Raw genomic sequence first — 15,605 nt, 5'->3', positions numbered from 1 at the left:
TTTTGGTATAGGGTCTCCTCAGTGACTCTAGCCCTTAAATTGTATATCACCCCCTCCTCATTTAGTTTTAGGGAATGCCTTCCTGTCAGACACTGGGTTGATTCAACCAATCTGAGGAGTTTCTGGAAATTGGCACAACTCTTGGGTTCTCTTGAGAGCTTTTTTAGCTGTTACTTCTTTCCTTTCCAAATCACTGTTCAGATCCCTTGCTGTACCCAGCTGTTCTCCTTATTTTTGGCTTTCTCTTCTCCCCATGAGGCCCTATGGGATGCCTAATTCATCAGCCAAGAGCCTTCCTAAGTGGAAAAATGTCTCCATCTTAACACACATCTACCATTTTTTGGTTTAAATGTCCTGTCTGTGTAAATGACATCTTCAAATAATCGACCTCTTCAGCCTAGGCAACCCAAGTCAGCACTATTGACTTGTGACTTGTACTTCCAGAGGCCCGTAACATCACAAATGATAGGATGTACTCTTTATTTTCTTCAACATGCTAGGGAATGGGCATTTCCCAAATACAGCGGGCAGGGAATGTCTCTGTTAAATTGTTGCATTGGACTGTCCCAAGCGCTTAGAACAGTGCTCTGCATGCAGTAAGCGCTCAAAAAATATGATTGATACAGAGTGGAGAGGAGTCTCCTGCACCAATCTTCCTTCATTCGCTACCATTCTGCATGTTCTACCCTTGGAGAAAGCAGGGAGAAGGTGTTCATTGTGTGGCGGCAGCCAACAACAAACCTTCCTCTCTAAATGTATCTTATCTTTATATCTCAGGAGGAGGAGCACATCGGTATCTTTGCGCTAATTCTGTTGTGGTGTATTCTCCCAAGTGCTTAGTAGAGTGCTCTGCACATAGTAAGCGCTCAGTGAATGCCATTGATTGAAACCGGATGATTAGGGGGATCGCACACACTTTCCTGTTCCTTCGGCTGAGCCCATTGTGGGCCACGTGCAGACAGGAGTCGGCATGTGCTGCGGGCTCACACTGCATGTGTGCAGAGATTGACCCTGCATGGGCTGGGTCAGCATGGTTTGGGTGTCCCCCAGAGTAACTGCAGAATCGGTGATCGACATCTTATAATTTTTTTTTCTTCTCTGCTGAATGAATTTGTTCTGCAGTCATTGTGAAAAGGGTATGAGGCAAACAAACAGTCAGTGTGAAAAGGGTACAACAAAAACAAACAGTGCTGTATTTTTTTTTTCTTGTTGATGGCAGGGAGTTACATAGAGCATAGGTGAAATCATTGTGGGAGGTGGTGTCGGTTCAAATTCAGTAGCTCTCAACCTTCTCTTCCCCGCCCCCTTAAAATGCACTTTTGGCCTTTGTTGTCCCTCAAGGCACACCTAGGAACTTGAAGTTTTGTTGAATAAGGAATACAAAATGAGTAGTCATCACACACGGGGGAAAAAAGGGCAAAAATGTCATTCATACCAAGTTTTAAAATTTGAGAAACCTTGCTTGATGGTTTATGGAGGGCAAGAGAGAGCCACCACATGAACACATCTGCCAGAAAAGACACATTCATTCCAAGACGTGTAGCTGGGAAAAGAGAGAAGGAGGGTGGGGAGAGGTGGGATTGGGGAAGAGCAGAGATAAGAAGGAGTAAATTGCCTCCGTCACCTTGAGGACAACAGCGGTGGATGCTCACAACACATCAGGGTGCATTGCTCACTGGTTGAGAAGTACCGTTTTAGTGGCAAGGCAGAGGTAATGCTGTACTGAATTCAAGCATGTTAAAGTTCTTGGTTTCACTTGCATTTATTCATATTTTAAGAAAGCATTCCAGGGGACTGAATAATAGCTGCAGGAATTCCTATTAACTAGTCCGGACTGCATTTCTCCTCCAGGTAAGCATCTGCTTGGAATGCAATAGCAGCAAATTGCGTGGACTGAAACGAAAATGGATTCGCTGCTCAGCACAAGCAACCGTCTTGCATCTAAAGAAGTTCATTGCCAAAAAACTTAACCTTTCGTCTTTTAATGAGGTAATAGTTCACCCCAATATGAGACATTCCATATACAGTCTTATTACCAGTAAATGCACACACTCCTCTTTATAAAAAAAACTTTTTGCAATGTATATGACTTGAAGTGTTATAAAAGGATAGAAAATATATTAAAAGCAGCATGAAATAGTATTGCAAACTACAGATTTTGGCTTGTTCTAATCTCCAACCCTCATTCTCAGGATAGACTTGCATTCTTCATAGATTTACCATTAAATCTACTGTATTGTATAAAAAATTTCTCTTTTTTTAAAAATAGAAAAAACGGCAGTAGTTCTCCTAAAACGAATGGTGATGGACTCGGAGATATTCCATAATATTCTGAGAAAGATATTGTGATTTGTCCTTTGCTTCCATAGCAAATGCTTCCACTTGATTCTATTATCACCATCTCCAAGAGATGTGAGGAACCAAAATTTTCTTGATTGGTTAATTTTAGAGATGTCTGCTGGAAATGTAGCTTGTCAGCCAGACTTGTAGTTGCACCATGGGAGCAATAAATCTTTAGTCATAATAAAGATAATAATTTTGGTATTTGTTCATTGCTCACTATGTGCCAAACACTGTACTTAGTGCTGGGATAGATAAAATATAAAAAGGACAGACCCACCAGTCCCTTTCCCACGTGGGGCTCACAATCAAGTAGGAGGGAGAACAGGCATAGAATTCCCATTGTACAGGTGAGGAAACTGAGGCACAGCAAAGTTAAATGACTCACCCAGGGTTGCACAGCAGGCAGGTGATAGAGCTGGGATTAGAACACAGGTCTTCTGACTTCCACACCCATGCTCTTTCCACTAGGCCACATTGCTTCTCAGTGTTCTTAGTATTCCAGTGCTTTTGGCAGATGTTTGTTGTCTGAATTTTCTCTAATTCTAACCTCCATGGCCTGGTTTTAAACATACAGAAGTCCCCAGCTATAGGGACATTCAGAAGACTGAATTACTGATGTCACAATCAAATGGCAAACAACTTACTTTTTCTAGGCCATGTATTTTAAACTGAAATGAGTATTTGAATGGTACTGTATATGGTATAGTTCTGCCAGAATTTAAGCACCTGTTCCTCTTCTTTTAGCTGGACATATTATGCAATGAAGAAATCCTCGGCAAGGACCATACACTCAAATTTGTAGTTGTTACCAGATGGAGATTTAAGGTAGGTTTCAGTTGCTTTGAATAATGCATTTTTCAAGTTTTCAGGATACTCCATTACATAATAACAAGTTGTATTTGCATCATGCTTTTCTCCTGGGAGCTTAAGAATCTCCGTAGACATTAGAATAATCATTCAATTTCAATGGAAGGTCACTGGAAAGTGGGAATCGACAGTAGCCCGGTAGATTTTTTTTTTTTTTAAAATTAGGCTTGTAGGCATTCTGTTTGATCCACAAAGTCTGGGTTGACTCTTCCAAGTGATTGAAAGTGCCCTCATCCCTGACACATGCAGAGAAACTCTTGCTGCAGTATCATCTGATACTCACCCCAACCCCACAGCACTTCTGTACAGATCTTCTGTAATTTAATATGTTTAATATCTGTCTCCTCCTCCAGTCTCTAAGCTCCTTGTGTTCAGGGACCATCTTCTGACTCTTTTGAAGTGTACTTTCCCAAACGCTTAGTACAGTGCTCTGCACACAGTAAGCACTCAATAAATGCCATTGATTGATTGATTCCAAGTCTTACCACAAGTGGTCCACAATGGCGTACTAATTGGAAATTTAAGGGTGTAAGACAGATGATTCTCCAGAATGAGGCAGAATGTTTAGCTGAACTGGGCCATTGATCTCACCCAGTGTTGGCATTGCTTATATCCTTACAGCTTCACTCACCCCAGTCAAAGGCACCTGACAGCATAACACACACAGATGCAGATAGACACGCTCTTCAGATATGGGTTTATCATTCTAATTCCTCTCCATCTCCCTTCCCCTGTTTCCATCCCAGACTTAATAATAATGGCCATGGGACTTAAGTGCTTACTATATGTCAAGCACTGTTCTAAGTGCTGGGGTAGATACAAGATAATTGGGTTGGAAACGGTCCCTGTCCCACGGGGGACTCACAGTCTTAATCCCCATTTTACAGATGAGGGAATGGGCACTGAGAAGCCCAAGGTCACACGGCTGGCATGTGGCACAGCTGGAATTAGAACCCAGGACCTCTGACTCCCAGGACTGTGGTTTTTGTACTAGGCCATATCAGACCTCGTCTGTAGCCACCTCTTGGCAAGGGGTACAGCCACTACACACTGTACCAGGTCATACAGAGAAGGACCGAGGCCTGAAAAATGCGGCAGGGGCGTCAACGTTGAACTGAACAAGTCTCTCCTGGTTAGGCTCTTACCTCTTTTAGGCTACTCCTTCTCAGTCACTTTCACAGGCTCTTCACCCACCTCTCACCCCCTAACAGTGGGTGTTCCTCAAGACTCCATCCGAGTCTGCTTCTCTCCTCCCTTTACACTCACTCGTTTGAGGAGCTCAGACACTTATGTGGTAATGTCTCCCCCGTCTACCTGCATTTCCCCAACCTTGCATTTCCTCTTGCCTCTAGAACCTTTTAACATGGGTGTCCCCCTGACACTTCAAGTTGTCTTCAACTGAGCTCCTCAACATCCCTCCAAATCCTCTCCTCCACTGAACTTCCTCCACTGCCATCACTGTTGACGACCCCAATCAGTCAGCGGGATTTATTGAGCTCCTTCCGTGCGCCAGGCACTGTACTAGATGCTTGGGAGAGAACAATACAGTAGAGTTGGGAACTCACTGTCTAGAGCTCACCGTCCTTCCCAATTTTGAAGATTGCAACTGGGGCATTATCTTTAGACTTAACTCCTTGCTTTCAACTTCCGTATTCAGCCTGTCACTAAGTCTGGTCGGTTTTTATGCTACAGTATTTCTAAGGTCTACCCCCTTTCTCTCTTTCCAAACTGCCATCCTGCTGTTCCAGGCAACTTGTCCCCTATCCCAACTTGACTTCTGGATCAGTCTCCTCACAGGTCTCCTCTCTGCTTGTACTGAACTTGGTTAACCATTCTGTTTCGCATCAAACAGAAACACTGTTTTAAGGCATTCAGTCACACTACACCCCAACTCCTATTCTTTTTAGCCCCGATTTTTGAGCTCTTCAGGGGCAGGGCTCACGTTTGCTAATTCTATTGTTCTCTCCCAAGTGCTTAGTATAATGCCCTGCACTGAATAGACGCTCAATAAATGCTTTGGTTGACTATTTGAACCAGACAGGAGGAAGGGGAGTTCTAAAGGACTGAGCAGGAAGCAAGCTGCCCAGTTCTCTGTTTGAAATGGAGATTGGATTAGCATGGAGATCGCATTGCTCATATGAAAGGTTGCATCTGCCTTGGTTGTGATTCGTTGCAGGTGTAGGGCATGCCTGGGATCTAATTTCCCTGAAGTTTTCAGAAAAAATGACTCTTCAGCCTGGTCCAGATTCATTTGGGGTCTGGGTTTATGGGTAATCATTTCATGTTTGATTTTCCTTTATGGTGTGAATGTTAGCAGCAAACATATTTTAGAAGCTGCATCTACAGATTTGCTTTCAGTCATTTATTTTGTATTCAAATATATATGAGTATTTTTGTGCCTGACCCTATGCTTGGCTCCATTAATAAAATACTCTTTTTTTGGTTGTTTCACAGAAAGCACCTCTACTGCTACATTACAGACCCAAAATGGACTTGCTGTAAGGGAACTTTATTGTCCTTCTGGACAAAGTTTTTTGCAAAGACTATCATCAGGCACCTTCTTAGTGCATCAGTTAACTTGCATATGTGACACAAAACGGAAGAATCATTCTGGAAAACTAATGAACTCACTGCAGACCATTCTTCAGAATATTTCTCCTAGGTGGTGTGTGACTCCTATTTCTGGACAGAATATTTATACCTTTTTGTATGAAAGAAAAAACTCACGACTCAACAAGACACTACCAGCACTAGGTTTACAGATACTGAAAACACTTCACAGTTTTATGTAGCTGAGTAGAATTTATCTCTTTGTTGCAATTACACAAAAATAGATGAGTAAGTGTAGGGTGATAGACGTTACTCTTCTGACACCAAATTCCCTTGGTTCCTTTCCTATTTTTTGAAAAGTTCAAAAGTCATTTCAGTATATCTTACGAGTTTGGCCCTATTCTATGCCACAAACCTCCTCTTCTTCTTCTTCTTCTTCTTCAATGAATCCTTCCTAGGTCATTGAAAATTCCCTTTGGTGCTGATATTTATGCTGCTTCTAACTTCCTGAATGCTTAATATATAGCCATTTCACTTAAACATATATTTTAGAATATATCAATAGGGAAACTCATTAATTTTGAGTTCAGTTGTGGCTAGCTCAGTTTCCATGCTCTTTGTTGCTATATATGATAATACAGTCAAGGAATTTCTCTTGATCGGTCCCAGTATTTTACTGCAGCATAAATGCCATCAAGATCATCTAACAAGTGTATACACATGTGCTTCATAAACCACTCAAATTTATTTTAAGGTAGATATGGCAAAGATAGCTAGAGCTTGCAGAATTACAATCTTTTCTTGGGGAGGATTTTCTTCAGTGAGAGCCTTTGTCTCTCAGTGTGTCATTCATTAAGACAGAGTGACTGAAGTATTTCTCATTAATTTGTGGTGTTCAACAGCGGAGTAATGGCCCACATGGTTGTTTCAAGAGTTTAACAGTGATATAGTATTTGCAGACCAATTCTAGTTTTCCTGTAGGCACTCTTAATGAAAAATGAAAAATAACCAACATTTTGTTTTAATGGAATTGATTCATGGGAAGCAGCATGGTATAGTGGAAAGAGCCTGGGAGTCAGAGGACCTGCGTTCTATTCCCAGCTCCACTACTGATCTGCTGTGTGACCCTGGGCAAAACTTCTGTGCCTCAGTGCACTCAATTTTATTTTATTTTTTTAATTTTTTATGGTATTTGTTAAGCACTAACTATGTGCCAGGCACTGTTGCAAACACTGGGGTAGAGACTTGTAGGTTCTTGTGTCCAACTCAGCTCTTCAAACAGCGCTTGACACATAGTAAGCGCTTAATAAATACCATAATGATAATTATTATTAATTACTACCCATTTGGTCTCATCTTTATTTTTTCTCTGTTTTATCAATCCAGAGAAATGCTTTGACCAAGGTCATACAGCAGACAGGCGGCAGAACTGGGATTAGAACCCAGGCCCTTTGACTCCCAGGCCAGTGCTCTTTCCACTAGGCACACTGTTTCTTACGATCAGTGCTTTGTAGTGGATACCTGATTTGCAATTTCAAGGAGAAAAAGTGCGAGCTCACACATCCAAAAACCCCAATCCTCCCCAAATATCGTATGATTACTATTGAATTGAAGGTGATTTCCACAAGCTTTACATTAAACGGAAACTATTGACTGGGGGTATAAACTGGCTGAAACTACCCAAAGGGAATAGTATCCTGTCTTACCCAATGGAAATTTGTATTTCCATTTTTATAAGTGGAAAACACCGATCAATATACATTTTGTTAAACCCTTTTTCTCCTAAATGGGAGTCATTGACCAATCAGAGATGTATCTGTTTGGCCAAGCAAGCGAAACTCAGAAGCAAATATGTAATTATTTCATGATATGGAGTATGAACAGGCAAGGGTGAGCAGAAGTGAGCTGGTTATGGGCAGAGAATGTACACTAATCGTGTTGTATTCCCTCCCAAGTGCCTAGTACAGTGCTCTGCTCATACTAAGCACTCGGGAAAATTGATTCAGTTCAATGGCCAAAATCGTGTAAGTTAACAAAAGTAAACCTGAAAATATTTCTCCCAACCTCCACTAGAAAAATTAGCTCCATCTTTGTGGAATTTCTCATTTCTAGTGGAATTTGGTATCTTCCCCCCACCAGCCCTTTTTTTAAAATGTTCCTTCATTGGTAACTGAAACAAAACACTGCTTCAGGTATCGCAAATACCACAGTGCACTGAAACTTCAGGAGAAACAAAGTCATCCTGTTTCTGCTCAGAGTAGTAACCTCTAGCAAGAGAACAGGTGAAATTGAAGGAAAGAAGGGGGAATCTCTTCTAAAATATCCTCGTTATAAGTTACACCCATAAGAAGATCCAGGATGGTATTGTAATGTGGTTGGATCTTAGGCAAAATAAAACTTTTAAAATGTGTTATATTTTTGTGGGTGAGATTTTTCTTTGAGTTTATTTCACCAGAAGTTTTATCTGAATTCATTCACACTCAGGTTTTTTTCTAAATTCTTCCACCTCCTATAATTTAATATGCATAAAATGATGGTGTAATTGAATATTTTAGCTTAATTTATTCAACTGAACATCTCACAAAATTCATTTTCACGTGACCTTTCACATGATAGCTGTTGAGAAGCAAACTCCATTTAATGCATAGGACTTTGGATGGACATAATCCAGGAATGGTTTTACTTCTTGAAGGGTTGACTTCTCCAAACTTATGGCCTGGTACCTTGTCCTAATCCTTTTTATCAGACTTCTGTTTAAGGGTTTAATACATCTATGTGCACATTTGAAAATTATCTGTCTACCTCAAAATACGTACACTGCTGAAGCATTTGATAAGACCAGACATTACTGCAGCACAGTTTTAAGTAGAACATTAGAACTTGGGTATTTTCCCAGGTGGTGGAACTGAGGAAGGATTCAATGGTATAAAATTTGCAAGTTTACCAAATTCACATGTCAGTGGTTACACAGCATCGCTGTAATGATCTAAACTATATATACATATATGTATCTATTAGTTTATAGCTGTCTTTGAAATCACTTGAATTCGCTATGGTGCTATGTCAATATACTTAAATATAGGTAACCTATTTATGGGTATGTAGATAACATCGAAGCTGGCCGTGGATCATTACTCCGTTTAACTCTGCTTCCATAAGGCGTTAACTTGATGAGAACTCAGCTGTCAAATTACCTATTTTTCTAAAGTAACACCATGTCAAATATCTTCACTTCAGAAAAGATTTCTCTGGGGCGTTTACCCCATTCGGTTGAATTTTTTTGGTGCTTTTTACAGTAGGAGAAATGGAATAAAATTCAATATTACCGTTAGAAGGAAGCCTCATAGTCAAGTTCTCCTTCACTTGGGTGAGCTGAAGAGACTGTTCATTTAATATCAAAGTTGAGAATTTTAAAGTATCCCTTTTTTCCCCAACATGGAAGAAAGTTTAGTTTGCCTTGTTTTGTTTGTATTGTTTTGGTTTTGTACAGTTGGAGTGACTGTGAAGTAGTTTTCACAAATATTTACGCTGGTTTAAGACTAAAACAACTACAGTTGAATGATCTTGTTGCATTATCTTCAAGACCAATGAGACTAATTACCGAGGCATATAGTCTCAGTAGATATAGTTTTCGGTGAAAATAGAATTCAGATAGCATATATAATATTGAATTTAAGGTTGGGGGGGATTAAAAAAGAAAACTTAACTTTATAAAATTATTTATTCTATTTTAAGCCTTCTATCATATTTTGCCATCCAAATATTTTGGTTTCAATGGTCCAGCTTTATTTACGGGCATATAAAATAAAATTGTGAAATGTTTTACAAGCTTCTTCCTTTTACTGAGTAGCTTTTTGTTTGTTTTTCATATGGATAAAAAAGCATTACTTATGCTTTTGTGCAATAGGTTTGAAAGATGCATTAGACAGGTTTAAATTGTAATGTAGCATCAACTCACTGCAGAACTGAAAGGAAACGTAGGCAGGATTTAAAAAAATGTACTTGGAGATGTTTGGGAGTTTTCTTCTTTGCCATTTTTATCGAGTGAAGTTTTCAGGTTTAAATTTTGCGTGTGTGTGCAAGAACTACCTGTCAGCAATATTTAAAAATAAATTATGTGGCAAGAAATCTTAATGTGAAGTGTGAAAGCAATCTGCAAGACTCGGAGCCTATCTTAACTTGGTTTTATGCCATTGTTATGTCTGGTATCTTTGTGTACCATCTGACTTGGAAGTATGTATTTCTCATCTGTTGTGCAATAGTATACATGATGCTACAACCTCTAGGAATATGGGACCATGTAAAATATCAGACTACAGATATGACGGTGCTACTTTTCCAATCGGCTTGGCTCTATTATCTCTGTAACGGCAAAATCTAGAGATTCATTTGTTTTTTTCTAATGGAGGATAAGCATAATGCTTATTTTACGGTGACTTTAAATCTATCATTTAGGTAAATGTTATAGGAACAAGCCAGCCAGTTTATACATCAGCAGAGCAGACGTTGATGAATTTGTAATAATAGTCTTTTAAAAGAAATGAAATAGCTAAACAGTATGTTTTACAGAAAATCCCCATTTCTGTATTTCCTCAGGTAATTGCTTCGATTCCAACACCTCACCGGTGACCTTAGGATAACATGCCAGTGTTTCTCTGCTTTAAAATTAAGGACATTGGGAAGGGTTTGGAAGCCTTCCTATAACCTATAATGTTATATGACTATGATTTGAAAAAAAAATATTTTTTTTTTTTTGCCATTGGGTCCAAAGTGCAGAGACCACTACCTAATTGGATGAGATTGACTTAGAACTCCACTCACTTTATTTTGGTTAAAAAGAAAAAAAATCCCTAAAAGGAAAATGCAAGCACCTTTTGGTAAAAGGAAGGCAGGGGGAATTACATGTTCTTATTATTACCTCGATTTCATTCATGCCCGAGCTTAACTGTTGAAAGATGGGCATGAAGTAAGCAATTTCTCAAATTAGTGACACACCGGACAGTAAGCCAGCGCACTGCTAAGCCTTTACCCTCGATATTCAGAGTTACTGACATGATCCCAGTATACTAAAACAACTATACAAGTATTTTGTTTCATTTGAAAGTTTACATTTTAATGCTTTGTGTTGCTGTGTAGTTTCTGTAATACTGGTGGCTAGTTTTTGTCAAAAGCAAACAAAACAAAACCATTTTGAAATATTGCTTAATGTTTTGATTTTTATGATAGTGAAGCTTGTATTCAGTGTTTTGCCAATTAATATTATATGCTTGTAATAAAAGCAAAAAAAGCAAACCAAAATTCTGCAGGCTGGAAGTTTATTCTCCAAAAGTCTTGTAAAATCATGATAGAACAATTTGCTAATATCTTTGCCAGGCAAATACTGCAGCTACAAGTAAAAAAAAATGATATTGATATAGCTCTATCACTATGAGTATGTCAAATTGAGTTAATATACCTTCCACGCCTCCTCTTTCTCCACCTCCCCTTACCTCCCTCACTAACTTCACCACTGGCATTTGCAAAATGTCACTATTAATCTAAAAAAAAAACCCAAATTAATTTGGCAAATGTTTGTGCCAAATGTTTGGCAGGAACTGTACATAAAGAGAACAAATACTATTCATCTGTTGCATGGAGAAAACTCAAATTTGGACATTTAGGTATCAAGTGTGGTACATTGCTGCAAGTACAGTGCTTTCAGAGATGTGAATAGTAGCATTCCTAATTTCTCTCGTGGTTGTGTTTGGTTTTGTTTGGTGTCCAATATTGTGTTTCTTTCACTAAAACAAGGCAGTAAGAAAATGCAGTCTGGCCAAATCCCTAATTTTTAGGGTTTGAGTAAATCATGAGCATTTTTCAACGGGCAGATAGTTGGAATAAGGTGGGATTGGAAGGGAGGAGAGATGTAATGGCCAAAATGTTACCTATCATTGTGGGATCATTAGCTAAAGGTAAACTTCCCTTCAAAGAATTAGTCGAAATCTTGATTGCCCTCTAGCTTCTTTTGCTAACTGTATGAAGGTGAGCAAGAATTGGGCTGTAACTCCACTTGAAAAATGTATTTAAAATGAATTAATCTAGATACAGGTAACTGCAAAGCGGATATTGCTTTCCTTCATTTAGGGAGTGAAAAAAAGAATTTTCTGATACTGGAGTTGCTGTTTTGCAAAGTAAAGGACACCACCGTGGTCTTAAACCATGCGGCGCCCCTTTTCTCCTCCAAACGTGCATGTCACATCTAAGTGCATCAGTGCCCATTAATTGCAGAGGGAGAACAGGTTTGTTAAGCCTTTCCCTATCCAGTGTCAGGACAGATACTGCCTAGAAAAAACAAGTTTTATTATTTTTACTGAGTGGTGAAAATAGAAAGCTTCCAAATTTATCACCCCTTCGTTAGGCTGGGTTTCTTCTGTCTCCCAGATGCTTTCATTGTGCGGCAGTCGTTTTTATCACCGTTTTGTACTTGTGGTGTTTTTCACTTGGGGACCAGTGTTTTTCCACACAGGCTTGCTGGCCCAGCATAAAGCCGTGTGCATTCAAAAACCCATTAATATCTATGGTATCTCTCTTTCTTTCTCTCTATACCCATGTTACATTCTGTACCAGGCATCTATAGAAACTGACCTGAAATATATAAATAACAGCATTTCCCTATATACTAGAATGATTAAAAGAACTTTTAGGGGGAACTGCAAATCATCCTCAACAGCAGGGATACACTGTACTTTTAATACTGCACATCTGTTTGTATTTTTTATATCTGTATGGCAAGAAATCTGCTCAGGTTTACAGTAGAAATGATGTGCATATATACCTCACTTCAGGAAGAGATAAAGGCATCAGCATCTATGGTGAATGTGACCTTTGAAATAACCTGTTTAAAAGGATTTTTTATAAATTAATGTTTTGTATTGCTTTCTGTATAATACAAGAGATTGTAGAAATTTTCTTTGTTTTTTTTTTTTTTTTTTGGACATAAAATAAATGCTTTAACCATTGCATTTTATTTACATGATTTCCATGCTGGTTGGAGGCAAAAAGTGAATTCGATTTCAATTCTGATGGCAAGTTAGAAAGCCTTTTTATCTGAGAAAAATGCTTCTTGAAGAGCAACTGTTCACCAAATAGATCATAGGAAAAGAGAAATGTGACCAATATTATTGGGAAGAATTCTAGTTCTGGCAAAGGAAAACTTGATTGTAAAGTCTTGTGAATATAACTTAAGCCTTTAAGACTTCAAAATTGACTCTAGTGAATAATCATTCCGCCCCAGTGCCCTACCAAACAGGTAAGTTGCCCAAGATAAGTGGTATTTATTAATTGCTTGTTGTGGGCCAAAGCTCTTTGCTAACTACTTGGGTGGCTGAGAAGCAGTATGGCCTAGTGGAAAGATCAGGAGCCTGGGAGTCAGAGGCCCTGGGTTGTAAATCAATGCTTGGCTAGTTGCCTGCTGTGTGACCTTGGGTAATTCACTTATTCTCTGTGCCACAGTTTCCTCATCTGTAAAATGGAGATTCAATGTCTGTTCTCCCTCCTACTTATACGATGAGCCCCACGTGGAATAGGGACTGTGTCCTGATTAACTCATATCTACCCAAACGCCTAAAACAGTAGATGACACATAGTAAGTGCTTAATAAATACAATAATAATAATGCGAAATAATCAGATCAGACACAGCGCCTGTGTCACATGGGCCTCGCAATCTAAAGGGCAAGGCCAGTAGGAATTTCATCCCTGTGTTACAGAGTAGCAGTGCTGCTTAGTGGAAAGAGCATGGGCTTGGGAGTCAGAGGTTGTGGGTTCTAATCCCACCTCCACCACTTGTCTGCTGTGTGAACTTGGGCAAGCCACTTCTCTGTGCCTGTTACCTCATCTGTAAAATGGGGATTAAGACTGTGAGCCCAACGTGGGACAACCTGATTACCTTGAATCTACCCATTGCTTAGAACATTGCTTGGCACAAGGTAAGCACTTAACAAATGCTGTTATTATTATTATGCTCAGAGAAGGCCAGTAACAGAGTTGGGACTAGAACCCAGGTTTTCTGACTCCCCTTCCCATCCTTCGAAGTTCCTTTGGGGAACTTAGTCCCTTTTGGTGCCCTGGAAGGGTGGTGACACCTAAGACTTCAGACTCCTTATTGATTTCCATAGACAACTTCCCGGGACTAGAAGGCAAATTAATCACTGAAGCTCTTCTGATGAAATTTCAGCTAACCGGAACTGATCTGGCAACGAGATTTAGAATTTACTGGCACAGTGTTTCATCAAATGCTGTCAGAGTGAATTGTTTTAGCACCTCAAAGGGTATAAGAAAAATAAGCCCAGAATTAACCCAGCTATGATTTTGATTAGTTTTCTAATTTTATTTTAGAAGTGAAAATGTTCTCTTCCAGAGTTAGGAAAGTCAATTCCGAGTTTTCTCCTAATGTGCACAGTTCTGCTGTTTCTACATTCAGAGATTGCCAGTGCTGAATGTGTGTGTGTGTGTGTGTGTGTGTGTGTGTGTGTGTGTGTGTGTTGCACCCCCCCCCCCCCCCATATATATATATATATATATATATTCCCCCCTCAGGGTCGCATCTGGAGAGTTTCCAGAACTCTACCAGTCTCAACTACAGGAGGGAGAGTCGAGCAGAGGCATACCCATTCCATTTCTAGCTTGGGCAGTGGCTAGCAAGAGGAAGGCAATCTGCTACAAATCCAAATGCACCTGTGCTGGGCAGCAGTGGCATGGGAGAGAGTCAAGGGTGGAGACTCAAGTTTACTGCACAGAAGGAGGCAATGGTAAACCACTTCCGTATTTTTACCAAGAAAACCCTATGGGTCCCCTACCAGAACGATTGCACACAGTGCTCAGTAGATTGATGAAGAAATTGGGCATAGAGCAGATAAATAACTTGCCCACGGGCATACAGCAGATGTGAGGATCAAAATACAGGACTCAATGCAAAAGGGAGAATCTACAGCACCCCTCGGAGAGGATCACAAGGCCCATAGTTAAATCGTTACCAAGCCCTGAGAGGTGTGGGCAGGGCAGACACCGAGGCCATCTGTTGAAGCATGAAAGGGCGTCTTTCTTTACGCTGTAAGTGGTGGGCCGGAGGAATTTGTTATCCCAGGAAGTTGTGCCAGCAAAGGCGTTTGGCTAGATTCACAGATAGGTCTCTAATGCATTCATAGATTTCCCCCATACGATCAGAAAAATTACATTGGGTCGGGTGTACCACTGACCCGGCCCTCTAATGGCATTTGTCATACTCTGATTGTGCAGTTCTCTTGCAGTTCAGTTTCTTCTGATGTCAAAGCGGACCCAGGATGGGCCTCAATGGCATTCAAAGATACCAGACACCCTTTCATCCGGCACCTCCACACTCCCTCAGACCAGCTCAAAACCCTTAGTGTTTGAGAAGCAGTGTGGCCTAGTAGCTAGAGCCCGTGCCTGGGAGTCAGAAGGATCCTGGGTTCTAATCCCAGCACCGCCACTTGTCTGCTGTGTGACCTTGGCAAGTCTCTCAACTTTTCTGTGCCTCAGTTCCCTCATCTGTCAAATGGGTGTTAAGACTGAGCCCCATGTAGGACTGGGACTGTGTCCAATCTAATTAGCTTTCATCTACCAAGCGTTAACAGTGTTTGACACACAGTAAGCGCTTAACAAATGCCACGATTGCCATACCCCATATCCAAATTTATGTGTGTTCAAACTGATGCTTGCTCCCCTGGGCAAGTTCCAGGCAAGGGAGAACTGTTTCCAAGACAAGACCCCCATTCAGTCAATTGTATTGATTGTGCTGTGTGCAGAGCACTGTGCTAAGCACTTGGGAAAGTTCACTATAACAATAGA

General features: G+C 40.2%; 1 protein-coding gene and 1 non-coding gene across 6 annotated transcripts in view; both read left to right on the top strand.

Moving 5' to 3' along the window:
* PCGF3 (polycomb group ring finger 3) overlaps nucleotides 1-6,825 on the top strand; it is an 88,214-nt gene extending 81,389 nt beyond the window's left edge. For all 5 annotated transcript variants that reach the window (XM_038770179.1, XM_038770180.1, XM_038770182.1 and 2 more), the window contains 3 exons: nucleotides 1,852-1,989; nucleotides 3,088-3,168; nucleotides 5,665-6,825. In XM_038770179.1, the coding sequence (XP_038626107.1) occupies nucleotides 1,852-1,989; nucleotides 3,088-3,168; nucleotides 5,665-5,712 (267 nt within the window). In that variant the 3' untranslated portion in view covers nucleotides 5,713-6,825. The remainder of the gene's footprint in view (nucleotides 1-1,851; nucleotides 1,990-3,087; nucleotides 3,169-5,664) is intronic.
* A 7,501-nt stretch (nucleotides 6,826-14,326) lies between these two features.
* Nucleotides 14,327-14,464, top strand: LOC119949037. Its single transcript, XR_005457134.1, has one exon. It is a non-coding gene; the product is annotated as a small nucleolar RNA SNORA7 (small nucleolar RNA).
* Nucleotides 14,465-15,605: the final 1,141 nt, after the last annotated feature.

The sequence above is a fragment of the Tachyglossus aculeatus genome, chromosome X3, assembly GCF_015852505.1.
Source record: "Tachyglossus aculeatus isolate mTacAcu1 chromosome X3, mTacAcu1.pri, whole genome shotgun sequence".
NCBI classification, from domain to species: Eukaryota; Metazoa; Chordata; class Mammalia; order Monotremata; family Tachyglossidae; genus Tachyglossus; species Tachyglossus aculeatus.
The sequence above is the reverse complement of the archived record's forward strand: the minus strand, read 5'-3'. Positions and strand labels throughout refer to the sequence as shown.